Source organism: Talaromyces rugulosus, chromosome V, assembly GCF_013368755.1.
Source record: "Talaromyces rugulosus chromosome V, complete sequence".
Taxonomy (NCBI): Eukaryota; Fungi; Ascomycota; class Eurotiomycetes; order Eurotiales; family Trichocomaceae; genus Talaromyces; species Talaromyces rugulosus.
This window is the reverse complement of record NC_049565.1, coordinates 4723721-4748630: the sequence shown is the minus strand read 5'-3', so window position 1 is coordinate 4748630 and position 24910 is coordinate 4723721. Positions and strand designations below refer to the sequence as shown.

Here is a 24910-nt window from a genome sequence, read left to right as displayed (position 1 = left end):
CTAAGTGCACATTGCCTACGGTAGGAATCGAGTTATGGTAATGTGGATGGCATCGTTCACAGATGTATAGATTCTTGAGCAGTATTATAGACAAAGGGAAGAATTGTGTGCACCTCACTCACTCCTTGAATATCCACCATCATCTCGACCAAAACATGATCCGTTGATCAAAATCTTTATTCTCCAAATCCTCAAACTTCCTCAGGTCGTCCGGACACATCGTCCTCCATAATTCCCTTGCAATATCTAGATCGGCTTTCGCCTCGGTCGGCTTTCCAAAGCGCTCGAACAGGATCCCACGATTCCGGCGGGCGCGCGTGTGCTCCGCGATGAAGTACGGATGGCCGCCCGTGGTGTATATCTTGATGGCCTGATCGAGTAATGCTCTGATTGCTGTTAGGATTGTTAATCAGTCAGCTTTGGGGCTACTTACAAGGCTGACTCAAAGATTTCAAGCCGAATATAATGAGAAGCTACTTTCACGCAGGCATCGGCAGTACGGTGGTGGTTATTTCCTACCGTTGATTTGTACTGCTGTAGGCAGCGATGGTGAAGCAGAAAGCTCTCGTCGAGTTTTCCTTGCGCGAGCTTTACGTTGCCATAGCCCAGGAGAAGTTTACCTGTCCTATACGTTTGAGATTAGCATCTACGTCAAGGGTAACTTAGAAATATGGTCCTTACACGAATGAAATCTTGTCGTTGGCCCCATATTCCTTCTCTCGATCTGCCAGCGCTTGAGAGAAGATCTCATCCGCCTCGGCTTCCCGGCCCTGAACCAGAGCCGCAAAGCCGAGATTGATCAGGGGCATCGAGATACTTATTCGTGTTGCGCCATCCAGGGCTTCCAAAGACCGCTTAGATTCGAGAAAACAATTTTCCGCTTTGACGCCGTCGTTGTTCTGGAGATAGGCGTTGCCGAGCTCGTTCCAGGAGACACCAAGTGTTTGGTCTGTGCCGCGGGACTTGTCTTGATAGCTGTCGCGCACAAGCTGGTTGAATTTTTCCATATTCAGTAAGGCCCCCTCTGGGTCATTGGTATGTAGAGCTCGAACCCCACGCTCATAAATTATGGTTCGGTAGAGTACGATCAGCTGGTCGTTCAGATCTTGTGTGGACGGACCGTCTTCATTCCCATCCGCAAGGGCATCGCACATCAATTCTGCTAGATAGAGAAGAGGAATTGTATCGTCTAAGCGGCCCCACATATTGGTGTTTCTGAAGGGAAAAAAATTAACAATGGTAACTTCTAGCTGGGTCGGAAACTTACGATGCAGTATCAATAAAAAGCTTGGGGCCATCCAAATGATGTTGCGTTAAATTTGTTGGTAACTTAAACCTGGAGAATAAGCTTTGAAGTTTGAGGATGTGAGGGAAGAGTTCCTGGCATCGAGCCCACCGATATATCTCATTCCCAAAGCTGAACTCCTCATATGGCCAGACAGCTGAGGCAAAGGATAACATGGAGCTGAACGCGTTGCTGAACTCATCATCGGTCATTCTCGCTCTGACTGCGTCTTGGATAAGCCGATGTATGTTGAGCGTCTTGTCCTTTTGGCGTATAATCAGGGATCTTTGGATTAGCTCTGTCCGAGCGTTCAGGTACTCCGCGGTCGTTGATGGATAGCCGGGCCATGTACTTGCGGCCGGGTTCTCCTCTAAAATGTACTCGGGAATACTATCTGGATCGAGGAGGGACATAGCCTGCAGCAAGGCCTGGCTACATTCTTCCAAGTTATCTAATGCCCAAACAGAGGCAATTGTGTGCTCATAGCCTGCGCGAGCTTTCGAAGGTCCGACCTTAAGGTTGAAAAGTTCTGCATGGACACTTTCTTTTTGATACCTGAGCAGAAACTCAGAGAAAGTTAGGTCTTGACGTGTAATCACACCAGCCATTTGGACGATGGCCAAGGGAAGGCCACCGAGAACTTCAGCTATCGCAGCGGCACTATCCCGCTCTTCGCTGCTCAGTTTTCTTCGACCGGTTAACTTGATGAGCAGCTTTTCTCCCTCGGTGGTATCGAGTGCCGGCATACTTAATCCACGCCTGAGAGAATAACCATAGGATTTCACAAGAGGGTCTCGGCTTGTTACCAGAATCGACCCAGAACCGTATGCTGGCCAGTACTCGTCAAGCATATCAAGATCTTCCACATTATCGAAAACTAATAGCCAAGTCGCCTCATTGAATTGAGCGTTTTCGCGTTGCTTATATGACTTGATAGGGTTTGCGAGCCATCCCAATACAGCATCTCGGGTCAAGATATGATCCCTAGACTCCATAGAGTCCGCCTCCACCAATCCAAGAGCGACTGCTGCTTGGTCAAAGCTTCGAGCGAGTTTTACTGGCTCATCAGCTGATATCCAGATAATGGCATCAAACAGCTCGTTGGACTTATACACAAATTCAGCTGCGACCTGAGATTTCCCCATGCCGCCTGGGCCGCAAAGTGCGAACATTCGTAGATGACTACCGGTTTCTGACTCATCCGAGGCAGAATAGTCGTCGCTGATAGGTGATAGATATTTTTCAAGTTGCTCCAGCACATCGGCTTGGCCAGAGAATACAAGGTTCCGACTCAGCGGCATCACAAAGCAGGGTAACTTTGGATCCATCTTATCAACAGAGAAGTCCGTGAGAGTGGGCAAGAGTTGAAAGCTGCCAACTGTGGAGCCCGAAGTCCCTTCGTTACTTGTAACGAGCGAAATGTGTACGGGAGCTGACGAGTTTGTGCCCGTGTATGTTATCTTTTCTCGTTCCAGTGATCCTGAGCTTGATTTGCTTCGAACTGTAGATTCACCAAGTCCGATGGGCATCATGTCTGTGAATGTAAGAAATATTGCTAACCTTGCATCTTTGGTCAACTCACACTCCTGAGACTTTCTTTTAATTTTGTCATTTGCTTTCTTCGCCGCCGACTCAATAAAAGAAGTTATGGTAGTGGACTCAGTGCTACCAGTCTCAACGCAACATATATTCGCATGGTCTGATTTGGACAGAAGCATCTGTTCACTTTTTGCATTCGTTTTGGCAAAGGCTTTATCGACGAGCTTTCGTCATGTTAATATCCAACATGGTAAAAGGTAAAACTTAGAGATTGACGAACCATTACTTTGTGACTAAGAATTCCACCAGTGCGAGTCTTCACTGTCTCGGATATGCTCAAGACTGGAATTTCACCTATGGCCCATTGAAAGCTGAGACAGTCATTTGACAAGCCAATCGATGACTGTCGAGTTATGACGTGTTTCGCCTTCGACTTCAAAAATGTTTTGAAGATCAAAGGAATATTCGACCATGCATCGGGATCATCTGAGACTGAGTGAGGACATGCAAGTAAAATGATCCCAGCGATATTTTGAAGAAGAGGACGGAAACGTTGAGGATTGTGATAGCCAATACACAAAGCCTGCTAAGTCAGCAAAGACGGCGCGGCCAAAGAGCATTTTAAAAAGGCTTACCCGCTTCAAAATGATGCCACCTGTGCTGTGCGCAGCGAGAAATATTGGACAGCCATTCAGCTTTCAGATAATTGTTAGCGATAAAGTCAGAGGTGCGAAGAGGCCTACCTGGTTGCTTTGGACGAAACGTTCTAGAGCCCCAAGAAAACTAGCGCCAGCCGTCTCGACCTTTTCCCAAGAGAAACCCTGATCTTCTGTGACCAGCTCATTTGGGAAATAGAAGATGCCAACATCAGGAGCAGAATCTGTCTGTATAGACTTTGGCCAGATGTCTTCATTCAGATCGCTCCATTTGTCTGGAGGAGATGTTCCCACGCCCGGTATTGCAACAAATCTTTATTATCAGTGGGCTTTCTTGACGACCAACGATCAGAATCTTGGACCTACAAAGTTTGAACTCTAGGGCCACAATAGACTTGCGGCAGTTCGGTCGGTCTTGACATTTCCGCCCGGCGTTTTGAATTATGCACTACCTGAGTATGGAATTAATTGCTCCTGTCCCGCTCGACGATGTTTCTCTCGGCCTTACAGGCAAGAGTCGGCGTGGAATATCGTAGAAGGTGCTGTATTTTCTAGATTCGTTTGCCCATGCAGTTCCATGTGTTGGCGAAAGACCTTGAGCGGAGACAAAACGAAACCGGCGTGGCACACCCATTTGCGGCGGGGAAGCCAATATTGCAGCCCCCCTGTTCATACAATCGCTGTTCGACCATTCTCATGGCATGGAATACTTTACCGTTCCATGTCACATGGTGGCTTCGCTGTGCGGCTGCAGGTTGAACATGGGTTCGGGCGCTAAGGTGTGATTGCGATTGTGACAGCTTTTGGTGTGTTGGCCAATAACTAGCAAGGGCTTTTAGAATACCCTAGATGTCCGCTGCGAGGGGGGTTCTGAATTGCTACTCTATAATTGATTTGGCTCTTTGATACTCAACATGTCTGTTCACGCGGCCCTGGGCTTTTTGCCCAACGAGGAGCTTTTCCAGCACGAAAGACCCTATTCTCTCAAATTTGAACCTCCTGAGGGGCTTCGTAGGACAAATATTCAGGCTGAGTACCGTGAGAACATCATTGAAGACATCCGTGGCCATGAGGATGATTTCAACATGGAGAAGAATGGTTTCGCATTGGTACCTTTCCACACCAAAATGACCTATGAAGATTTTGAGAATGAGGACAAGATCCTCGCTGTATATATGCCGGAGGCGGCTGGCGTAATACAACGACTGGTTGGCGCATTTCGCGTTCAGATATTTGAATATGTGGCAAGTGCATCGTACAAATCTGGTTCTAGAATTAAGAAGATGACAGAATGCAGATTCGCAAGCAGCACGAAGCTTTTCCGATCGCAACAGGAGGGACTTATGAGCATAATCAGCCCACAACAATGGTTCATATTGGTACGTGCTAGGATGTTTTTTTTTTCTTTTTTCAAATTACGACTTCACTAAGGTTATCTAGATATAAGCAAAGACTGGGCAAGACAATTAGCAGGCGGTCTCAATCACAAAATGGGTGTCCGCGAACTGCCCTCTCAGAACTATAGGTTTTACAAGTATGTTAGTGACGAAGTTGAAAAATCATATCAGCTACTGAGACATATATAAGTCTCTGGAGACCAATTAGGGGACCCATCAGACGCTGGCCGCTTGCCCTGTGCGATAATTCGAACTTGGATATTGACGCAATCGAAATTGGCGATGTTGTGTTTGAAGACTTCACCATCAATAACGAATACATCCACTTCAGCCCAGAACAAAAGTGGTACTACGTTAGCGAGCAGCAGGATTCCGAAGCATGGGTTTTCGTTCAAGGAGATGCGAAGCCGCACACTCGCCACGGTATTTCAACCTCGATAACTATAGTGTTGCCATTGACTTACATCCTAGGAAAGGAGTTCCTCATTCGTCGTTTCAAATACCAGGCGTAAATAACGACGCTGTGCCCAGGGAAACAATCGAAATCCGAGCCGTTGCTTACTTCGAAGATGATGTTCAACTGTTTTAACGTCTCTCAACTTGAACGATTGGGTGAGAGTTATTATATTTGTAGCTAGAGTAGTTTCAAGCTCAACTCCTTTCCTCATGAAAACAACCTTCCCTACTAATTTCGTACCAATTCACCATCACTTTCCACCATTATCAGTGTTTGGAGCAGAGTCTTAGACGAAGCTGTCAGGTACTATCACAATATTTCGAATCTGCTTGTCACGTACCTTTGTAGTCTCCCGTGTCATAGAGAATGTCCAGGCTCAATTCTCCCGAAGTCCCGGCAATCTCGAGCTTGGAACCCTTTGGTGCATCGTACGTAATAGGACTCTTTCCATCACGACCAAAACTGCTCTCAAAGGCCTTCCAAGGCTGCTTCTTTTCTTTAGATACAACGTCTGGCATGCTGGGTAGCCTTTAGTGGGATATGCGAAGATGATATCGGTGTTCTTTCGACTGTCACTGGCTGGATGGGGGGTCTGCTTCTTCCTGTAAATATATGGGGAAATTAAAATTATTCGGTCCTACCCTTGTGCGGTTTACAATGTTCGACTTATTATTTATTGGGGGTGTGATACAGACACCCAGTTTGGGCTGAGGGCATCCAGCTAAATTCTTTTAGGTTAAGCGCTGATAGTAATTACCTGTAATCAATATATACCACTAAGGGTGGGGTTAGTATGAAAATAGCGTCAAAATTGTAGTTTTGCGCAATATTTATTATTGGCTAGCTGGGGTATCTATAACAATTTAAAAGTGGGTCATACTTTCACTGATGGCGCTAAAAAAATAATATCTAGGGGATAATTTGTTAGTAATATTTGAGCTAACTGTTGTCTACAACTGTGATTTCTTAATATATTTACCTTTTCTATCCTCAATAAAGAAAATTTGCAAATTTACTTTCTAAAATAGTTTTCAAATATTTTAAAGCTGGGTTATTAAAAGAATATAGTAAGAATGAAATACTGTAGACATGTCCAATTGGGTCAAGGCTGGATTCCAGCCTGATTTGGCCAGCGCTTGCCGCGGAGTTCTATGAAATATAGAATTATCTTGCAGGTGATATATCACTTTCCTTGCATTATACTTTCTATTATAGCTAGGTTAAGGCTATTCAGATCTCGTCTATGAATAGATGGATCTCAAGTAACCTAGCTTGTATCCAAATTAATCCCATATTATTTCTATAACTCCGTACAAATTTTACTATTGGCCTCAGCCCCGAAAGACCCTGGTAGGCTCCCTAACCCGATTCGTCCATTCTGACCACCCCAAGAGACAAGTATTATTTGGTCTAAACAATTTTAGCTAGGTAGGTTGGTATCCTAAGCCAACACTCCGATTTTTTTTCTTTTCCTGTGCGACTTGATTTCATGACGCGTGATAATAATGTGACACGGTCTAAAACCACCACCAGTTGGAAGCGACCCCGCTTTGATGGACGTCCTCTTTGTTTCTACTATTCTTTGTTTCTACTCTGGGTTTTACGCAGATCTTACAGCCAATGATTTTGAGGTTACTTCAGCCTCGTCGTTCTCGTCACGGCGCTAAGTCGAGTGTCGCACAACGTACCCTTCGAAGGGCACCGTGCCAATCTCCTTTCCATTACAGCATTCAAGTTCTTGAAATCAAAGACTGGAACTGTGATTACTTCCCTGCCTCTATTAGGGTTATCCAGCTTGAAGCCTAGGACCGGTCGTTAGGCGCTGAGAATTCAATGGCGGCCAACTCCGTGGCTCAGCCTCAGGGCGACCAAGAATTGCCACATTTGGCGAAGCCTGCGACGCTGGGCCATAAACCAATGACTGAGTACGTGTCTCCAGGTAAGGAAGAGAAGGCAGAACTAGCCGCTTCGCTGGAAAATGAGGCCTCAAAGATGTCGACAACTCGGGTAGCTGTGCTTCTCGGAATCATATGGGTAACCCATTGCCTCGCGCTCCTTTCTCTCAGTACTAATATCATAATTATTAGACCATGCTAGTTTTCCCTCTCCTAGATGAGACTATGATTGCCACCCTTCTAGCTCCTATCTCGGCATCATTTCACTCTCTCTCGAACCTCTCATGGATATCAACAACATACCTGATTGGCATGGCTGCTTCGAATCCCCTCTCAGGTCATGTGGCAGATGTTTTTGGTCGCCGATACTGCTTGATAGGGTCTGGTGCCATCTTCGTGGTTGGAACACTTCTCTGTGGTTTGAGCTCACGATTGTGGGTTTTGCTCCTTGGCAGATCCATACAGGGGTTTGGTTCTGGCGTAATGCAGTCAGTCGTATCGTTCATCGAGGCCGACGTCGTGACGCTTCGAAATAGAGGCATCACAGAAGCAGTAGGCGGAATTTTGTTTGGTGTCTGCTTGGCTGTTGGGGGATTATACGGTGGAGGGATTAATGACACTATAGGGTGGAAATGGGCATTCTTCATCCAGATTCCAGTCACAATAGTTTTGGCCATAGGTGCCTGGTTTCTCGTGGAAATCCCAAAGAAGAAGTCAAATATTTCGAGTCTTCGTCGTCTCGATTACGTCGGTGGAATAGCTATCCTCTTCGCCATTGTACTCTTCCAACTCGGACTTCAGTCGGGAGGGAATTCTCGTTCTTGGAAGTCTACTTTGGTATTGGTATCGCTGCCATTGTCGCTATTTAGCTTCATCGTTTTTCTAGTTTGGGATATCTATTTCGCCAAGGAACCTGTTTTGCCAATGGGGCTCTTACGCATCCGAAATATTTACCTCTCGTCAATATTTTATCTTTTGAATTCAATGTCATACTTGACAATTGAATTCTATATAGCGATATACCTCCAGGTTTTAGGCCATTCCACAACAGCAGCGGGGCTTCGATTCATTCCACAAGCCTTTGGAGCTGCTGCTTCAACTATGCTTGCTGGGATCCTTGTTAAGGTCACAGGAAAATATTATTGGCTTAACATCCTAGGTCAGATATTTGCTGTTCTTAGCGCCGCACTGCTCTTGCTCTTGGAAATTTCGTCGCCTTCATGGTATCCATTTGTGTTTTTAGGTATTTCTGGTGTAGGTTTCGGAATCAGTTGGGTGACAGTGTTAATGGCGTCCCTGAGTTCCACTACGGATGATCAGCAAGCCAGCGTGCAGTCAGCTGGATACTTTTTCAGATTCACAGGTATGGCTATTGGGATGACAATTTCAACAGCAGTATTTCAGAAAATTTTAAAAGACGGTCTATGGTCGTCTTTTGGAAATGAAGCAGGGGCCGGGCCGCTGCTCAATACTCTGCGGACAGATTTTAATGCGGTACAAGCTCTTCCTTTTCCAGAGAAGGAGAAAGCCCAAGAAGATTATATGACAGCATTACATGTTGTGTTCTATATCGCAACAGCCGAAGCTGTTCTTGCGGCGATAGCGAGTCTGTTCTTCAAGGAGAATGATCTTCCGGAGAGTTTGAAAGAGAATTAATATACCGTTAAATGAAATAAATGACTGTCCTAGTTACCTGATTTCCCCGGGTCCACGCCAACGCTCTTTATTGACAACCAAATCGCCTTCAACTTTTGACGATCCAGAAAAAGGAATGAGATCGAAATCAGAAGCACAGGTACAGATACAGCAAACCAAAGCCAAATCCGGCTAATTCCTTGCTCAAAGCCCACAATGTCCATACTGAAAAACGAACACGTAAACGATAATGGGATGTAGAAGAACGCGATCAAGGTCAACTTTACAACTGATTGCGCTTGTAGTATAGCTCTTTTGGACTCTGCCAGCATGACATTGTTCATGATGACATCCATCCCCTTTGAGCAGCGCTCGAGGATAACTTCTGCTCGCTCAACCAGCTGCTCATAATCCTCCAACAATCTATCTTTGGCTCTAGTTGCCTTTTGGTATTGGCGCGGATGACCTTTTTCAACGTGTGGCCACAATGGGCCACCTGAGCACTTGATAATCCTCACTGTCTCTTGGAGGCGAGTCAAGTGCTTTTGAACAATCTCTTGACAATACAAAAGATTTGATAATGTTGGGCTCTTTTTCATTAGAGAAATATGATCCGTGTCCTCCTTAATCTTAGCTTCCATCACGTTCATGAATTGGATCTCTGAGAATGCGCAGAATTGGAAAAGATCAGTGATCGCATAAAACGGATCAAGAACCATTGTCTGTGTGTCCAGAGCCTCCCCACAATATTGTGCTAATAATTGGGCGCTTTGTGGAAACCTTTCCTGGAACTTGGTTGAAGTTGCAGGTTTTGCTGGATTGGATCTCATCCAGACCTTAGGGTTATGCTGGATAGTTGGGGCGAAAATCGTCCATGGTGAGGGAGAATGACGATCTTCTTGTGTCAGCCATGGTCCCTGTGGCCCTTTCGAAAGATCGCTGCCAGCATCGATAGTTACCAATACTGCGATGAATCATTAGACTTGTAGAAAAGTTAACCAACAGGGGGCTTACTTATCCAGCCCTCCTCGTATTTATGGAGACATATGGACATTTCCTGCTCAATGAAAAAATTCTTGTCGTCTAGAACTGAGAACGATCTGACTATGGAATCTCCGGCTTCAAGTCCATTGCCTACCATAAGATCATGCTCGTATTTGCCCATGTCCCTCTCCCCACCCAACCTCAATGCGTCTACCTGGTCTTGGTCACACTGGCCAAATCTATCTTCTCTCGATCCTAGGGTGACGAATCGAAGTGTTATGATGTTTTCTAGACCTGAACGTAAAGTGGGAGTTGAGTAATAGCCCCTCCGACATCGAAATCGCAGATGAGTATTGAAGTACTGAGGGTCAGTGCGACAGAGAGCGCCAATTGTGCTAATCCATTGTGGGGAGGGGTATCCGTTTAGGAAAATAATTTGACATCTCCTGGAATTTTTGTCCTCGTCTAGCTTTTGGGCACATTGCGAGGCATTGGAGTAGATATCAAGACTACGTCCCGCAACCTTGTCGATGGTGTGCAAGGTCCCTTGGATGTTGTTCGGTGGTCTAAAGCTCTGTACCCCTTTTTTCAGGTAGAGACCTAAGTCCTCAAAAACGTCTCCAGGGTAAAGCGTGTCTTGAATAGTTTGTTTGGAATGGAAGACTATGGCTTCGACATATTCTCGTGGTGAAACTGAATCCAAGTCAGCACTGCAGTATATACCGATGTTAAATGGGGTACAAGTTACTTGGCGGTCTCTTGGCCGTCGTCTGTTGAGCCATCGACTGGGCAGATGGCCCAGACGAGTCGCTCAAGACTCCAGTATTAGACGTTGACGAACCATCATCCGTCTCGTCTGGATAAACGGGTGGCATTGATATTTGGGCAAAAGATATTCTTTGGTCGAGTTTTCAGAACAGCATGCCATGAAGTGTGAAATGCATATGTACCTCTGTGGTGTGGAAAAAACCTCATCATGACTGACTGACCTATCACTTTATAGGTGAAGGTGAAGGTGCTGAACTCGTTGTGTCGCACAAGCTAATTGCAGCTAACTATACGACCCAATAAGGTCAACTGGTAGGCTGGGTTAACACCACTAGACTGCTGCCTCTATTAGCGCCAACAAGACGTGGTCACTCATCTTGCTGAGTTAGCGCCGTTTCAACTTGACGAGAATAGACTAGTAAAATTAACCATTATTTGTCTGGTTTGTAATTACCACCAGCTGGAGAATGATGCGACTGCGTTCGTTTGGCGTTGACCGCAATGGGGCTTGCAGTGTCGCGAATGTAAGAAAATGGACGATACCGATCACTATGGTCAGATTGAGATCTATTGGTGGTTAGGCATATGGTATAGCCCCATCTATGTAATTCATGAATTCTAAAGGCTCGTATATGACGAGTAGCTCAGGAATTCTGAATTGCCAGTGACGTGGATGTGCCCGCAGCGATGGACTGACGATCTGAATTGGCCATGAGCATCACGATGAGACTCTGGTAAGGAAGAAATAGCATGTGGGGGAGATAGGACGGAATGATTTAAAATCGGAAGCAGCTGTTCCATGACGAGCTTTTTTTGGTAGTCCCAACACTAAAAATACATTATCTATGTAAAATTGATTGTTTAATTGGATATCTGCAGACCTATTTATACAAGAGAACAATTCTGACAATGAAGATTACAACTGGAATATCACACAATGATGTCTCTTGTAAACCGATTTAATTATTGTAAATAGCATATTTTTATATAATCTATTTAAACTTCAGGCGATAGGGTCCTTGAATCTCCAGGAGAGTCGCTGTCCGTGCTGAAATATGGCGGCGTACTGCTGCTGGTATTCCAGTAGTAATATATTCAGTGGGCCTCTATTTTGAGCCGGAGTAAAGCTAATATTAAGGATTCAGGCAATCTTCCCCACGCCTGCTCCCGGTTTGTCTGATACAGTTGATATTACAAAACGTCAACTCTTGGTCAAGCGGTTCTCAGAACCCTAACACCGTACTGCACCTCAACTTTCGAAATCCAAAAATTAATGCTAGGGAAGTGTTAGTAAAGAAGATAGGTATAGTGCCGACATAGATTATTACTAGCCAGGAATCCTGAGGATATGGGCAGACCTTGAAAAGAAAGCTCTGGCTGGTTGGATTCCTCAACTAACGTAGCGTTTTTCAGTCGAACCTAGCAAGAGGTATGAATAATATTGACAACTACACCAAACATCTATCAGTCTCTTGGACAATCAATCTATAATTTATCCTCAGCTGCCAACAAATGATCTTGAAAACCTCCGATATCACGAAATATTTTCCAAGGTTAACTCGATACAAAATGAATATTTTCACGCAACATAATTAAATCTAATACATGCTGTAGCAGGAATTTCAGCCAAAAGACCAACTCAACAATGACTACCCACCCCTAGCTGCTGGTAGCTGGGATTTTGTTATTGTTTCGTACAACTTTATCAGTGCCCAATACATGAAATGATGGAATCACCAGCAATGTCTCTCCCTAAACTCCAAATACCAAATCTAAACCTCGCCAGTCTTCACTCTGGCAGAACCCCCCTCTTCCCAGAACTTCTCATGCCTATTTTTCCTCATCACCAAGCCCACAACATCAAACGGATCGATAAAAGTCATCAAAAGCGGTCTCTGTTCCTGGAAACCGGGGCCTTCAACCTCCGTAACACCGTCTTTGGCCAGGTAAATCTTATTCGATTCGGGCAGCTTTGTCATGGGATGGAGCAAATTCAGCATGGTTGTGTTGGCGTACATGATCATAGCCTCAAAGACCCAAAAGTACCATTCGTTCTTCAGGATCGAGCTCATCTGGTCAACATTCCACACGGTAAGGCTCGCAGCATCAAAGTATTCCACCGTTCGGTAGACTGTGCGGATTGAGATGAGAATACAACTGGCGAGCAAGACATGAAGCGGCGTTTTGATTTTGTCGGCCAAGAGACCGTCTCGCGAACAACGACGGTAGAATAAAAGTACAATCGAAACGAAGCCAGCCATTTGAATAAGTTGAAGGATCAATGATGCTTTCATGAGAGATTTTCCGGCATTTTGCACCGACTCGGGGTTCGACGTGTTTGATACGAGAGAAGCGCCGCTCGCTGTCAGCGATTCTATCATCAGACCTAAGGCGACGAATGTTGTGAAGACTCGACCAGGGTGAATAGGCGCGTGATAAGGGATATAGTAAAGGATACGGCCCAAGGTCAAAAAGTTTGCGGCTTCGTAAATGGGTCTACTTTCATGTTAGAAAAAAAAAGTCATGCCTTGAGAACGGTGAAGGAATTACGTACGGTCCCACAAGTAGAAGACACTGGCTTACAATATAGACGTTGAGTTTATCCCAGTTTCCAAAAGCCCCGATGGCGCGAAAGATAAACCCGGCGGTGAATAGGATCGCGGACCAGGGAAGTAACCCGGTGACTTTCCAGCAGCGAAGTTTGCTTTGGAAATTATTAGTGCCAGAAGTTCAATAGTGAGATGGAGGAACAAACAAGCACAGGTATAAATGCCACAATCCGGACACTGCAAAGAGAATAGCAAATGCTATGGGGGCACCCTTGTTGGGTGCATAATACCAGAAACTATCTGGCTCTGTGTAAAGTTAGAACGATCGAATGCAGATTAATTATCTCAAGGACTTTACACTCACGATAATCGTCTCGTTGTTCAATCATGTTGGTGTTTTAATGCTGTCAACTAGTATTGTTGCAATCAATCGATGGAAAAGGTGCAAGTATCGAATAGTTCAATGTTAAAATCAACGCTTATAGTTCGAGTATGGGTTGTTTGATAATTGATCTGACCAAAACGGTATTCCGTTCACCATCCTTATATACCAAGCCGAACAATATGGCTGTCACCCAAATAGGAAATAACCTCGTTTTCCTGAGAACAGCCTCAAAGCTAGAGCACAGCTCGTATTTCTCGCCAAACCTTATCCGGACACAGCGTCAATACGAGCCCCTCTACTTTTCTCCCTTTTGACTAGCATATTTCTAGAAAACTACGGTTCTAGGACAAGATACGGACGGGAAAATCTGACAGGCTACCGTAGAGGCAAAATTTGGTGTCGATCGTGTCGAAGGGAGAATACGAGCTTCCCGAATAGGCAATCTCGTATTGCGGGTCTCCACCGATCTGCGAGCCGCAGCCCGCTCGCGCCTTGGTACAGCCACAGAATAATACGATGAATGTATTCCATTGAATTAGAAGCCATTAAAAACCTTAAAAACATGAAACTAATACAATGACCCTGCTTCGCACATCAAAACAAGAACGATCGAATAAACACGCAGGAGAAGTCCTTCAGAATACGTCGTGGATGGATGGTTGTTTGGGGGCAGTGATGAACCGAAAGTATGTAAATGAATCAAAGGGGTTTCGTTCAAGCGCTTGAGCAGCAAGACTCCCCCGGCTTTCGCAGAAGCTCAAGCCCTCTTAGGGCGACCGCGCTTGGCCTTTTCACCGTTGGTAGCCTCGCTTTTACGAGTCTTCCTGGCTGCTGGTTTGGCTTCGGGCTCTGCATTATCGGCGCCCTCTTCCTCAGTAACAGAGGCCTTCCTCTTGCGTCCTGCGGTCTTCTTGGGCTCTGCAACCTTCTCGACAGGCTCTTCGACGGCCTTGCGAGATCTACCGCGCCTAGCAGGCTTTTCTTCAGATGTCTCCTTTTCTACTACAGCTTTGCCAGTAGACTTCCGTGGTTTCTTTGAAGGAACCTCGTCGGCTTCTTCATCGTCAGAACCGGCGCCGTTCTCGGTCTCCGCTGCAGCTGCTTTTCCAGTGGACTTTCGTGCTTTCTTTGGAGCAACCTCGGCAGCTTCTTCACTGTCAGCACGAGCGCGCTTCTTGGTCTTGGAAGCCTTAGTAGCTTTCGTAGGCTTTTCTTTAGAGGCCTCTTCCTCTGCTGCTGCTGCTTTACCAGTGGACTTGCCTGACTTCTTTGGGGCAGTCTCGTCGGCCTCTTCGCCATCAGCACGAGAGCGCTTCTTGGCCTTGGAAGCCTTGGTGGCTTTGGCAGGTTCTTCTGTTGCTGCAGTGGTCTGTTGGTAATACTTGATTAGCAATGTACTAGCCAGCGACCAGCCGAATAGGATCAGTTACCTCATTGTCAGCCTGGAAAAATATTGTTAGCTTCACATTGCATATCTTCTGAAAAGAGGAGGTTCTACTTACAACAACGGTCCTGTCTTCAACCGGGACCTCTCCCTCTTTCACAGCCCTTTTGATCTTGTCCTGGGACTCTTCGGGCAATTCGTCAAGCCCGTCTAGCACATCAAAGTTTGGCGATCCATTTTCATCAATGGAATCACCAATGTTTGAAATGACTTTGGGAGTCACGCAGCCCCTATCAGACCAAAAAAAATCAGTCGTTTTGCTCATCGCTTGCGCTCTTTTTGTTTTTTTGTTCAGCGTAGACAAACCAGTGTCGCCAAGACCAGCTTTGGTACTTTTCAGTTTCAACCCAGACTCCTAGACGGATCTCGCCTTTTAGGATCTTTACTTTGTTCTTCTTACAAGCTGGGCCGTTGCAGCCAGCGCGGCCGGAGGACGCCACCTCTATCCATCTTGTCAGCCAGCCGTTCCCCTTTCTGATATATTAAAAGCAGATATTTGAAACATGGAAAAGAGGCGATTTAATAGTGCTTTAACAGAGCACGACAATGATAAAATGTGATGGATTTGGGTATCAAAACTGCGAGAAACCTTACCAACGCGATAAGAGCCCATGACGCGAGAGAACACGGGAGAGATAGTCTCGGCGCGAAGCGAAATTAAAAGAGAGCAAGACGCGAATCAGGGATCGCAAAAGGCGATGAATAGCAGATGATGAAATGCAACTAGCTTCAGAGTTCAACCGTTTCTGAACAGGTTGCGAATACGATCGAAATGGAAGAGGGGAGGAGGGAGAAGAAGAAGTAGGCTCCGACGGCTGCGAAACAAACAACTCGCGCCCGGCCTTGTTTGTGCCCGCGCTGCAAACACGCTTTCTTTATTCCAGGACCAGTTTCACCTTCACTATTATGATTATTGTATTTCTAGAATTGAATTGCTTCTTCAAATATTCCCAATTCTGCAAAACAACCAGGGAATCTCACAAACCGAAAAAAAATCTAAATAAAAGAAACGGTCCAAAAACGCATAGGGTATTGGCATGCTAAAACAATTTCTCTATGTAAAATCATGACCACTCCGCTCTACATATGTAGAGACTATAACTCCATTGGATCCATGTCGTCCTCAATCTCGCTCTGCTTGTAAATATTTTCCAGTCCGTCAAGGTGTCTGCGGAGCATCACCACCGCTCCAAGACTAAGCCGAGCAACAAACGGCGAGGCCGGAGCGCCATCGCTTTCCTCCTTTTGATCAGACTGGGCATTGTGGTGATCTATCATTCTGCGGGCTTCTGCGATGGCCCTTTGTAGCAGATTGGGCCGGTCATCTGCCTCGGGTCCCGGAAGGTAGTGCCAGGCAATAATATCCCCAAAATCACCCATGGGCTTCTCTAGAGCGTGTTTGATAAAAGCACGGGTCATGACGAACGCTTTCTCGGTGTATTGGCTGGACTCAATGCGACGGTCACCTTCTGATGCAAGTTTATCAAATCCTGCTTCATCTAAATGCATGTCAGCACATGAGCAAAGAGGGGGGCGATCAAAGGTGGGTAGGCTTACTGTAGAAAGGGTCTTTGACTAGAACGAGACCCATGACTGAAACCAAGATCTGCAACAGTGTTGAATTCGTCGACGACCATGTCTCATCAGGGTTGACTGATGGCCATGTGCCCAAAATGCTCAGGCAGATCTTGCCATCCTCATACAGATTCGGGTTAATTCGACCCATTCCGTTTGTCCAAGAATGGAAAAAGGCAAGTGGAGGCTGATGCGGAAATTTGCTATCAAAGTGAAAATCGATAATGAAGGGTGCATACTCGTATGGTGTTCCCTCTGGTCCGATAATGAGAACACGCAAAAGATTCATGCTAGACTCCCATGTCCGAGCAAAGATACCGGGGGGAAGCGAGCTTGCAAGAATGTTGTATTCTTTGGCGAGACGACGCAGCGAAAGTGAATTATTCCCTTCATCAGCCATCCTAGAGTGAAAGAAATGATGGTCGGCCGGAGGCGGCGTGTCCATGATGGCAAAGCTCAAGGGTTTGCCAATCACTCTATTGGGCGTTGGGTCACTGACGGCGTCAGTAGGTAGAGGTTCGTTGGTGACCTCACTAGCTGGAATGACAGGAGGATCCAAGGCATGCTCAGTGACGATGTCATGACTTGGCCCAAAGTCATCGTTAGAAACGAGGCTCTCTATTTCATCCTCGTCGTGGTCTGTCGACCACTCCTCTTCCTCTTGCGAGAGGATTAGGGAACTAAACCTCGCAAAAGCTTCCTCAACACCCATGTCCAACATCCACGTATCTCCCAGTCCCAGTTCTCCCAGTTCTCCCGGTTCTTCCATTTCTTCCATTTCTTCCATTTCTTCCATTTCTTCGAAATCATCCACTTCAGTATAAAGTTCTCTCAGTATTTCATGTGGCACTTCATCATGATCAACTTCCTCCATGCCTTCGTCCAACACCTGTAGTATTCCTTCAAATGGAACACGAACATCCCGGCACTGTTCAAGTGCCCCCAATCGAACAGTGATAGTTCCATCAAGATTTAGTCCGACAATGTGCCCAATCCAGTCAAGTGGTTGGCAAATATCATAAGCTGCCATGGTATCAGAGTTCAAAAAGACGTGTGGAATAATAGTCCTATCGATCTCAATAGAGCGTTGGAACCATGCTGTCTGGGTCCAAACCTTTCTGATATCATTTAGGAAATAGTTGATCTGCCAGAAACTGAGCAGCCCCAAGTAGCTGAGTGTGCAAGGGCCAACAAATGCCGATAGATCATGTGTTGGTTGTGAAAATAAAATAGACTGGTGAACTTTCGCTGGGGCCAGCAGAACCATGTCGGATATCTGCCTGTCCAGTCCGGGGTGGCTGCTGATCTCATAAACAGAAATCATACTAGATTCTTCCTCTAGTTCTCCAAAAACCGAGGATGGCCGCAGAACGTGTCCGCCGTGAAGAAGCTCTACGTTTGGCTCTTTAAACCAACGAACCAACGCAACCCGTTCCCGACTATTTACAGCCTGAACTACTCCAACCTTGCCCAACCTTAAAATAGAATCATCCATTGTCGGAGGAAGATGAGCATTTAGAAACGCTGAAGGGTCAATATAAGTGTTCGGAATAACGTGGGTTTGTTCCTTGAGAGCAACAATCGTGCCCGGCATGATCTCCTCTTCGAACCCTGAGAGCCTATGAAGAGACGTTGATGGCTCAGTTGTTATGGACAAATCCTGCCACCGTACTACCACTTCAAAGGTTGCATCTAATACGCTAAATACATTCGTATCGTAACCGAACGTTTCGCTCGGAGGGATGTGATCAAATTGTGGATATTTGACTGCCGCACCAGCAGCATCTCGAAAGCAAACGTAGTCCCCAGCGAGTATTGAACTACGCGCGTGCCCGGAATTTTCCTCAAAGGCTCCCCGAGGAACTTTGAAGCGATCATAGACTTTGGTATGTTGTTGTAGATCGGATGGTGTCAGGATTCCATCATCAGGTCCATTTCCAGTCACAGACTGGCCGGCTGAAAATACGTTTGAGCATATCCAATCAACATGGACCTCAGTTAGTGGGGCAGCCAATATATTCCCTTCAAGATGGTTAATTGAATATTGTCCATGTATCCATCGACCACTCGCCAAATTTATTTGAGGTGTCTGCACCAGATGGCCAGCGACAGGTCTGTGATTTGATATGTACTGGTTTCTTTCCCACGGTGCGACAGAAGGGTCAGATCGTACATCAAGTATATTGCTAGGAATGACGTTCAAAGGCATACGAATAAGAGAAGGGTCTCGTACTACCACGACCGTTTGGTTGCATAGCATGACCACAACATCACGGGTGACGGCTCGGATAAGGCCAAGTTTCTGTCGATGTAATATATAGTCACCCTTGGCATATTCGGGCGAATATTTTAGATCGTCTGGGTCGACATTAGTGAGCAGAGTCGGACCTGTGGTATCCCCCCTCTGGAACCCCGTCCCGTCAAGGCCATTTGATCGCTTTCTTGTGAATCTGACTGGACCTCTTTCGCCTGATCTTGGGTCAACAACCCGATAGGTAATCGGTTTAAGTGTGTATTTTGGAGAGACACTAATGACAGTGCCACACATGGTGCCATTCTGGTCACGTTTAACTAGGCTTCCAATGTCCAGGTTCCGGCCAATAAGCTCAATATCGTCCTCAGAGACCAGTGAAAAGCCCTCGTTGCGTTCGTTCCAGGTGACAAAGACAAATCCTTTTGGCGGCACTCCTGATATCATGAATTGAGACTGTATATCTTCAGGGACCGGAACAGATGCAACGATAAGAGTGTAGTCTGCAAGTGAACCGTGTGACTCGACATCGTAGAACGTCCTATCAACTGATCCCACCATCGACCTGTTGGACTTGAGAGCGCAGATATCGTCAATATAGAATCTTCTAAGAGGCTCGCTGGAAAGGTTCGCGTCTCTGCCAAAGCCATTTCCACCTGGAGCTGCCATTTCGCCGACGGCACTCAAAGCCAGTTACAGTTGAAATCGCATATGATATGGGGTTTTGAAGCTAAAGAGTAGCAGGTTGGAGACTAATGAAGAGGGACAAATAAGGAGACAGGTAGCTGGGTGGTAAAATCTGATAAAACTGATCTCTCATTATCATCAATTGACGTCAAAGAAATATCACATGAATAGTGCCGATAATGCCTCATGCAAGAACGACTCTTCTAGCTCAGGCACCGCGTGGATGAGACAAGCTCAACCAGACAGTCGATGAGTTTTCCGACTAAAGGCGTGTCCCAACTCTAGACGAAGATAGCTATCAAAGATTAATGATTGGAGTTGACGATGGTGATGGCTGGCTCGGCGCGGGGAAGCTAATGCGGCCGCTGCGGCGCTAATCAGCGGCGAGGCTGCGACTGCGACTGCGGCGGGCTCCTCCAAAAAATATTTCAGCAACCAGCATCTCATCTTCAACGTTACAGCCGCGTCGAATCGCGAGTAGAACTTTTACGCCGCGACCCTATACAGGAAACAAGAAAAAAAGAGGAGAAAACAAACAACACAATCATGTCCGAACCCGGGAAAGACTCAGTTCCTACCAGCGCCGATCCCAAGAGCAAGCGACCAACAAAGCGACGTCAGCTCACTCCTGTCTCTGAACAAGCAGACCAGATCAACAGTCTTTTCAAAGATCCGAGCAAGGACATCCGTCTACCCGGCACGTCCACACACCGCACAGCCGATTCCCTTGCGCCTCCCCCCGAAATCGTCGCAAATGTGCAGGGTTCGTCCGCCGGTGCAGGTTCGGGCGAGTTCCACGTTTACAAAGCCAGTCGGCGCCGAGAATACGAACGTCTGAGACTGATGGACGACGAGATCAAGCGGGAAAAAGCAGACGAAGTCTTTGAGAAAAAGAAATCGGAAATCCAACGCAAGGACGACGAGAAGACAGAAAGGAATAGGAAAAAGCGTGAAAAGCGCAAAGCCGCGGCAGCGAAAAACAAGAATAATAAAAACGCCAATGGAGACACAGACGGTATGAACGTCGATAACGATCAAGAATCTGGGCCAAGGAAAGCTCCACGACTCGGAGCTCTCCCTCCACGTGAAAGAGATAACGACTCGGAAGCAAATGGCAATCAAGACCAACAAACCTACGAAGAGCAAGGGATTATTATCCATGATGATTGATACTCCTGTCAAGACCTCCCATTGTCATTTCTTATTTGCCGTGTCAAAATGGCCCATATACCCCCCCGGTGTACGTTCTGATTAGAAGTATTTGTACAATTTAAACATGTCATTCACGTAGTATTAGTCCATGCCTCTATTTTTTAGCCCTTTTTTGATACCCCCCTAAGTAAACTCCTGGGTCTTATTCCTCACCGCCACCAACATTTCCACCGGCTTGTTGGGCAGACTTGGCACTGCAGATATCGTCCACACGAAGGAGAAGGCACGCAGACTGGAATTTTAGTTAGCAAGATTCTAGCGGAGGGAAATCACTGAAGCATACCTCGACAGCAGTCTTAATACTCTGCAATTTAACAGCCTCGGGTTCCCAGACACCGTATTCCTTCATATCAACGATCGCACCATTCTCCCCGTTAATACCCCAGTTGGTGTTTCCGTCCACATGCTTAGCACGCAGGCGAGTGAGCACTCGGATAGGGCTGTCGCCGGCATTTTCGACGAGGGTTCGGGGGATGACTTCCATAGCCTCAGCAACTGCCTTGTATGGCCACTGTTGTACACCTTCGACAGATTTTGCCAGCTGCTGCAACTTGACAGACACGGCCATTTCCGTGGCACCTCCTCCTGGAGACAGACGAGGGTGGAAGATCACGTTACGGGCGACAGACATGGCGTCTTGCAGATTTCGCTCAATCTCGTTCAGGATGTCTTTGGATGGGCCTCGGAGTAGGATTGTGCACGCCTTGGGCGACTTGCATTTCCGCATGAATGTGAAATACTCGTCGCCGATCTTTTCAATCTCAAACAGACCACACTGAGTTCCAACATCGGATTCCTGAAGGTCGTCGACGCGGTTGACAATGGTTGCTCCCGTGGCACGGGCGATACGGTTGTTGTCTGTCTTTCTCACGCGGCGCAGGGCAGTGACGTTGTGCTTGACCAAGAAATGCTGTGCCAAATCTGCACATGATGTCAGTTATTGCAATTTTGTACAGCGATGGAATATTCCTTACCGGAGACACCCTTCTCGGTGATGACAATGTCTGGCTTCAGAGCCAGGATCGCATCACACATGTGCTTGACTTGTTCCTCCTCAATTTCCAGTATCCGGTTCCAGTCCTCCTCCTTTGAAACTTCAATGTTGGTTTGGGATTCTCCCTTCTTGTACTCAAGAGGGCAGTCGAGCAGAACGATTCTAGGGTTCTCAATTCGTCTTCTCATCTTCGGGTGGGTAATATCTTTGTTAACCATGACACCGTCAATCACCTCGCTGTCCTCAATCTCGCCGCCGGGGATTTTTTCAATACGGGCATATCTCTTGATGTCGACTTCTCGCTTTCCGCCGCCGGCTTCAAAGGATACTGTACGGACAGCCTTGAGGGCAAGACCGCACATGAGGTCGGACCACCTGGAAACGAACTTTGTGCCAATAGACGACTGGATAAGGCTGTACATAGCTTCATCGTTATCGATATCCACGGGCAGCGAAATGTCCTCGACAATCTGTAGGGCATCGTTGAGGGCTCGCTTGAATGCGGCGATGATTTGCACTGGGTGTATGTTTCGTTCGAGCTGAGGGAGAGCTTGCGCAAGCATTTCACCGGCTTGAAAAAAATATCAGGACACATCCTTCATAAATCTAGAGCCAGTGTGCATACCAAGAATAATGACGGTTGTGGTTCCATCTCCAACTTCCTCGTCTTGTGTGCGGCTAAGCTCGATCATACTCTTTGCGGCGGGGTGGGCGACTTCGATTTCTCGGAGAATTGCATGGCCATCGTTTGTGAGCACAATACCTCCCATGGGATCTAAAAGCATCTTCAACATGGCCTTGGGGCCAAGGCATGAACGAATAATGTCCGCAACACTGGACCACTGGTTAGAGAGCAACAAACAGTCAGGGGGGCCAGGAACTCGACGTACGTTTTTGCTGCAGTGATATTAGACAACTGAGCCTGGCGGCCAACTTGCCGGTCCCCATTTTGGGTGTCTGAGGCGTGTTAGTCGCAGTGTTGCAAGGAATCCAAATTTCCAGAAAAGGCGGGGGAGAGCCATACTCATCACCACCACAGGAGCCTGCATCTCGACGGTGAACAGGCGGTTCGACCTGTGAACAACGGACTACTAGGTTTGAAAGAAGAAGAAAAGTCCGAGAACTGAGAAACAAGAACCAATGTGATCAATATGTCTGTGCACAACAGAGACGGAGAAGACGCTCTTCTTGCTTCTGCGCTCAAATTTCCGTGAAGTGGGATTAGCTTGCCGTGACGCGCTAGTCCGTTTTGTGTCTAGCGCCAGTTCCCAACATCAAACAGTACTTCATCATTATTAATTATTCCGACTACTGCTACTACTTCTATCGCTATGAATCATTGAATAGTTTACAGGATTTCCTGATATTTTATTTTTTGAAACACGCTGCACTCATAGCTTAACAAATTTACACACGACATATCAAGAGTCTAAGATCAAGCGTCGTCTATAACACCCAACCTGTCCAATCACGACTTTATCCATTTGTTCAAGCGCGAAAGGCTTCGCTTTAAGCTCTTTCGTAGGCTTGAAGCGACGGGTTTTAATGTCAAGGATTTCAGTCCGGAGCCTCCTCGAATATTGGCGTTGTGATGCCGCTGAGCAAACTCCAAATTCGGGGGCAGGGGCCTGTGGTGGCCGCTGATGACACGGAATCCCTTTTCAGGCTGTGGCTGTGAAATACCCTGACTGTTTTGTCTTATCTGGCGACGGCTGAAATTCACGGGATGCGAGGTCGCAAATGCATTCCGTGAAGGCGTTGCCTGGGCGCCGCGTCGGCGAGGGTTGTTACCAGGTCCGAAGGTTTGGATATATGCCTCAGCCTGAGCATAAGCACTCTGGCCAGACTCATATCCAGGTCGAGAGCCGGCTTCGTGAGTAGTTGAACTCACGATTCTCTGCGGCATTGCGAGAAGTGGAGTTGGGGCCCTCCTAATAGGAGTCGGACCGAGAGGCTCAGGGGGCGTGATCCAATAGTCTTCTCGCATCACGCGAACACCTGGGTTTTCGATCTTGAGGCGTGTATACCTCTGTGTGTACATTTGCATCATGACCACCTGGAGCCGGCGAGGAAGCATTGCCATGGCTCGGCGGTTGAGGCAAACGATGATCTCTTCCTCATCCTCCATACTGTCGTCGCTCCAGTACCCGGCCATCTCGTCAGGTCCATCGTACATTTCTGGTACATGGCTGATCTCATTTTGTGCCTGGGTTATGCTGCCAAAGGGAGGGCCCATGCCCTGGGATAGGACTGGGTTCAGGCTCCTTATTGGCAAAGACAGAGACCATGAGCCGTTGCTGGCTTGTCCTGTGCGAGATGGCATACTGTTTGACATGCTGGTGTTGTTGAGGGGCTTTTCTGATCAATCTTGATCTCCAAATACGAATCAGTAAAGCTATCGTTTGATATCTGACAAACGACTGTTTACCAGGAGGGTGTATGCGAGAGTCTACCTACCCTGTCGACACTGATAAGTGCAAAATAGATTCGCTGGTCTTTGAAATGGTGGGTAGGTCTCGAGAGTAAGTTGTTTTCAGTAGATGGAGTGGAGTGAAAAGTTCCCTTGAAGAGAAAAAGAGTGTGAAGAAACAGCGGGGGAGGGAGCAGGCGGTGATCGATTCAAAAAGGCCGGGAGGGCACTGGGCAACTGACAACTTTTTGGCTGGGCTACACCGGTGTCTTTGATTGTTTGTCTTCTAGCGTGTTTGCCTTCAAACAAAAGCCAGGGCGTTGTTGTAACAATGAGATACTGTCCACCGGTTTCTCAATAGGGCTGGCTCCCTTTGTCACAACTGAATAATGTGTGCAAAGGAACGTAAATTTTAAATAATACAATGCCCATTTGTTGGCGCCACTGTTGCCAACCACTTGATAGGCAAGGCAATAAATGACAAACAGCCAGTTTCTCTTGCCTCGTCTCCACTTTTCGTCTTTGTGAAGTTTCATCTGATGTTTTGGGGGACAGCCAGAAAAGGGTAGAGAGATGCAATACAGTCAGTAAGGAGTACATGTACGAAAGAAATGCAGTTCTTCTCGTGAGTGGCTAGATAGTTTGTAGGTAATACTCTCCCTGCCTTTAGTATCACTTGATATAGACGTTTGATGCTACCAAGCAAGCTCTCGAGCTGCATCTTGAGAAAGTTTTCACTTTTTAAAATCCAAATCCATATAAACAAAGCAAACGACAAATTTATTAA

General features: G+C 46.6%; 10 protein-coding genes across 10 annotated transcripts; 3 read left to right on the top strand and 7 right to left on the bottom strand.

Annotated features, from left to right (window-relative positions):
- Positions 1 to 139: 139 nt before the first annotated feature.
- TRUGW13939_10167 (uncharacterized protein) lies at positions 140 to 3902 on the bottom strand (the record flags this gene model as incomplete). Its single annotated transcript, XM_035493280.1, has 9 exons — positions 140 to 386; positions 434 to 625; positions 682 to 1215; positions 1268 to 2819; positions 2868 to 3048; positions 3105 to 3407; positions 3460 to 3519; positions 3568 to 3793; positions 3847 to 3902. 9 exons carry the CDS (start codon positions 3900 to 3902, stop codon positions 140 to 142), a joined length of 3351 nt encoding a protein of 1116 aa, XP_035349173.1.
- A 492-nt stretch (positions 3903 to 4394) lies between these two features.
- On the top strand, positions 4395 to 5466 carry TRUGW13939_10166 (uncharacterized protein; the record flags this gene model as incomplete). Its single annotated transcript, XM_035493279.1, has 5 exons — positions 4395 to 4649; positions 4778 to 4859; positions 4921 to 5014; positions 5068 to 5300; positions 5354 to 5466. The coding sequence occupies 5 exons, from the start codon at positions 4395 to 4397 to the stop codon at positions 5464 to 5466; spliced, it is 777 nt and encodes a 258-aa protein (XP_035349172.1).
- A 118-nt stretch (positions 5467 to 5584) lies between these two features.
- On the bottom strand, positions 5585 to 5852 carry TRUGW13939_10165 (uncharacterized protein; the record flags this gene model as incomplete). Its single annotated transcript, XM_035493278.1, has 2 exons — positions 5585 to 5619; positions 5675 to 5852. 2 exons carry the CDS (start codon positions 5850 to 5852, stop codon positions 5585 to 5587), a joined length of 213 nt encoding a protein of 70 aa, XP_035349171.1.
- Positions 5853 to 7167: 1315 nt separating this feature from the next.
- TRUGW13939_10164 (uncharacterized protein) lies at positions 7168 to 8885 on the top strand (the record flags this gene model as incomplete). The annotated part of the gene is made up of 2 exons (XM_035493277.1): positions 7168 to 7368; positions 7422 to 8885. 2 exons carry the CDS (start codon positions 7168 to 7170, stop codon positions 8883 to 8885), a joined length of 1665 nt encoding a protein of 554 aa, XP_035349170.1.
- Positions 8886 to 8914: 29 nt separating this feature from the next.
- On the bottom strand, positions 8915 to 10723 carry TRUGW13939_10163 (uncharacterized protein; the record flags this gene model as incomplete). Its single annotated transcript, XM_035493276.1, has 3 exons — positions 8915 to 9828; positions 9879 to 10541; positions 10597 to 10723. The coding sequence occupies 3 exons, from the start codon at positions 10721 to 10723 to the stop codon at positions 8915 to 8917; spliced, it is 1704 nt and encodes a 567-aa protein (XP_035349169.1).
- A 1665-nt stretch (positions 10724 to 12388) lies between these two features.
- On the bottom strand, positions 12389 to 13554 carry TRUGW13939_10162 (uncharacterized protein; the record flags this gene model as incomplete). The annotated part of the gene is made up of 4 exons (XM_035493275.1): positions 12389 to 13112; positions 13171 to 13320; positions 13372 to 13471; positions 13530 to 13554. 4 exons carry the CDS (start codon positions 13552 to 13554, stop codon positions 12389 to 12391), a joined length of 999 nt encoding a protein of 332 aa, XP_035349168.1.
- Positions 13555 to 14307: 753 nt separating this feature from the next.
- On the bottom strand, positions 14308 to 15607 carry TRUGW13939_10161 (uncharacterized protein; the record flags this gene model as incomplete). Its single annotated transcript, XM_035493274.1, has 5 exons — positions 14308 to 14919; positions 14981 to 14992; positions 15053 to 15224; positions 15301 to 15436; positions 15589 to 15607. The coding sequence occupies 5 exons, from the start codon at positions 15605 to 15607 to the stop codon at positions 14308 to 14310; spliced, it is 951 nt and encodes a 316-aa protein (XP_035349167.1).
- Positions 15608 to 16089: 482 nt separating this feature from the next.
- Positions 16090 to 19489, bottom strand: TRUGW13939_10160 (uncharacterized protein; the record flags this gene model as incomplete). The annotated part of the gene is made up of 2 exons (XM_035493273.1): positions 16090 to 16493; positions 16552 to 19489. 2 exons carry the CDS (start codon positions 19487 to 19489, stop codon positions 16090 to 16092), a joined length of 3342 nt encoding a protein of 1113 aa, XP_035349166.1.
- A 564-nt stretch (positions 19490 to 20053) lies between these two features.
- Positions 20054 to 20677, top strand: TRUGW13939_10159 (uncharacterized protein; the record flags this gene model as incomplete). The annotated part of the gene is made up of 1 exon (XM_035493272.1): positions 20054 to 20677. The coding sequence occupies one exon, from the start codon at positions 20054 to 20056 to the stop codon at positions 20675 to 20677; it is 624 nt and encodes a 207-aa protein (XP_035349165.1).
- Positions 20678 to 20861: 184 nt separating this feature from the next.
- Positions 20862 to 24048, bottom strand: TRUGW13939_10158 (uncharacterized protein; the record flags this gene model as incomplete). The annotated part of the gene is made up of 7 exons (XM_035493271.1): positions 20862 to 20951; positions 21003 to 21640; positions 21694 to 22284; positions 22339 to 22547; positions 22604 to 22670; positions 22738 to 22787; positions 23186 to 24048. The coding sequence occupies 7 exons, from the start codon at positions 24046 to 24048 to the stop codon at positions 20862 to 20864; spliced, it is 2508 nt and encodes an 835-aa protein (XP_035349164.1).
- Positions 24049 to 24910: the final 862 nt, after the last annotated feature.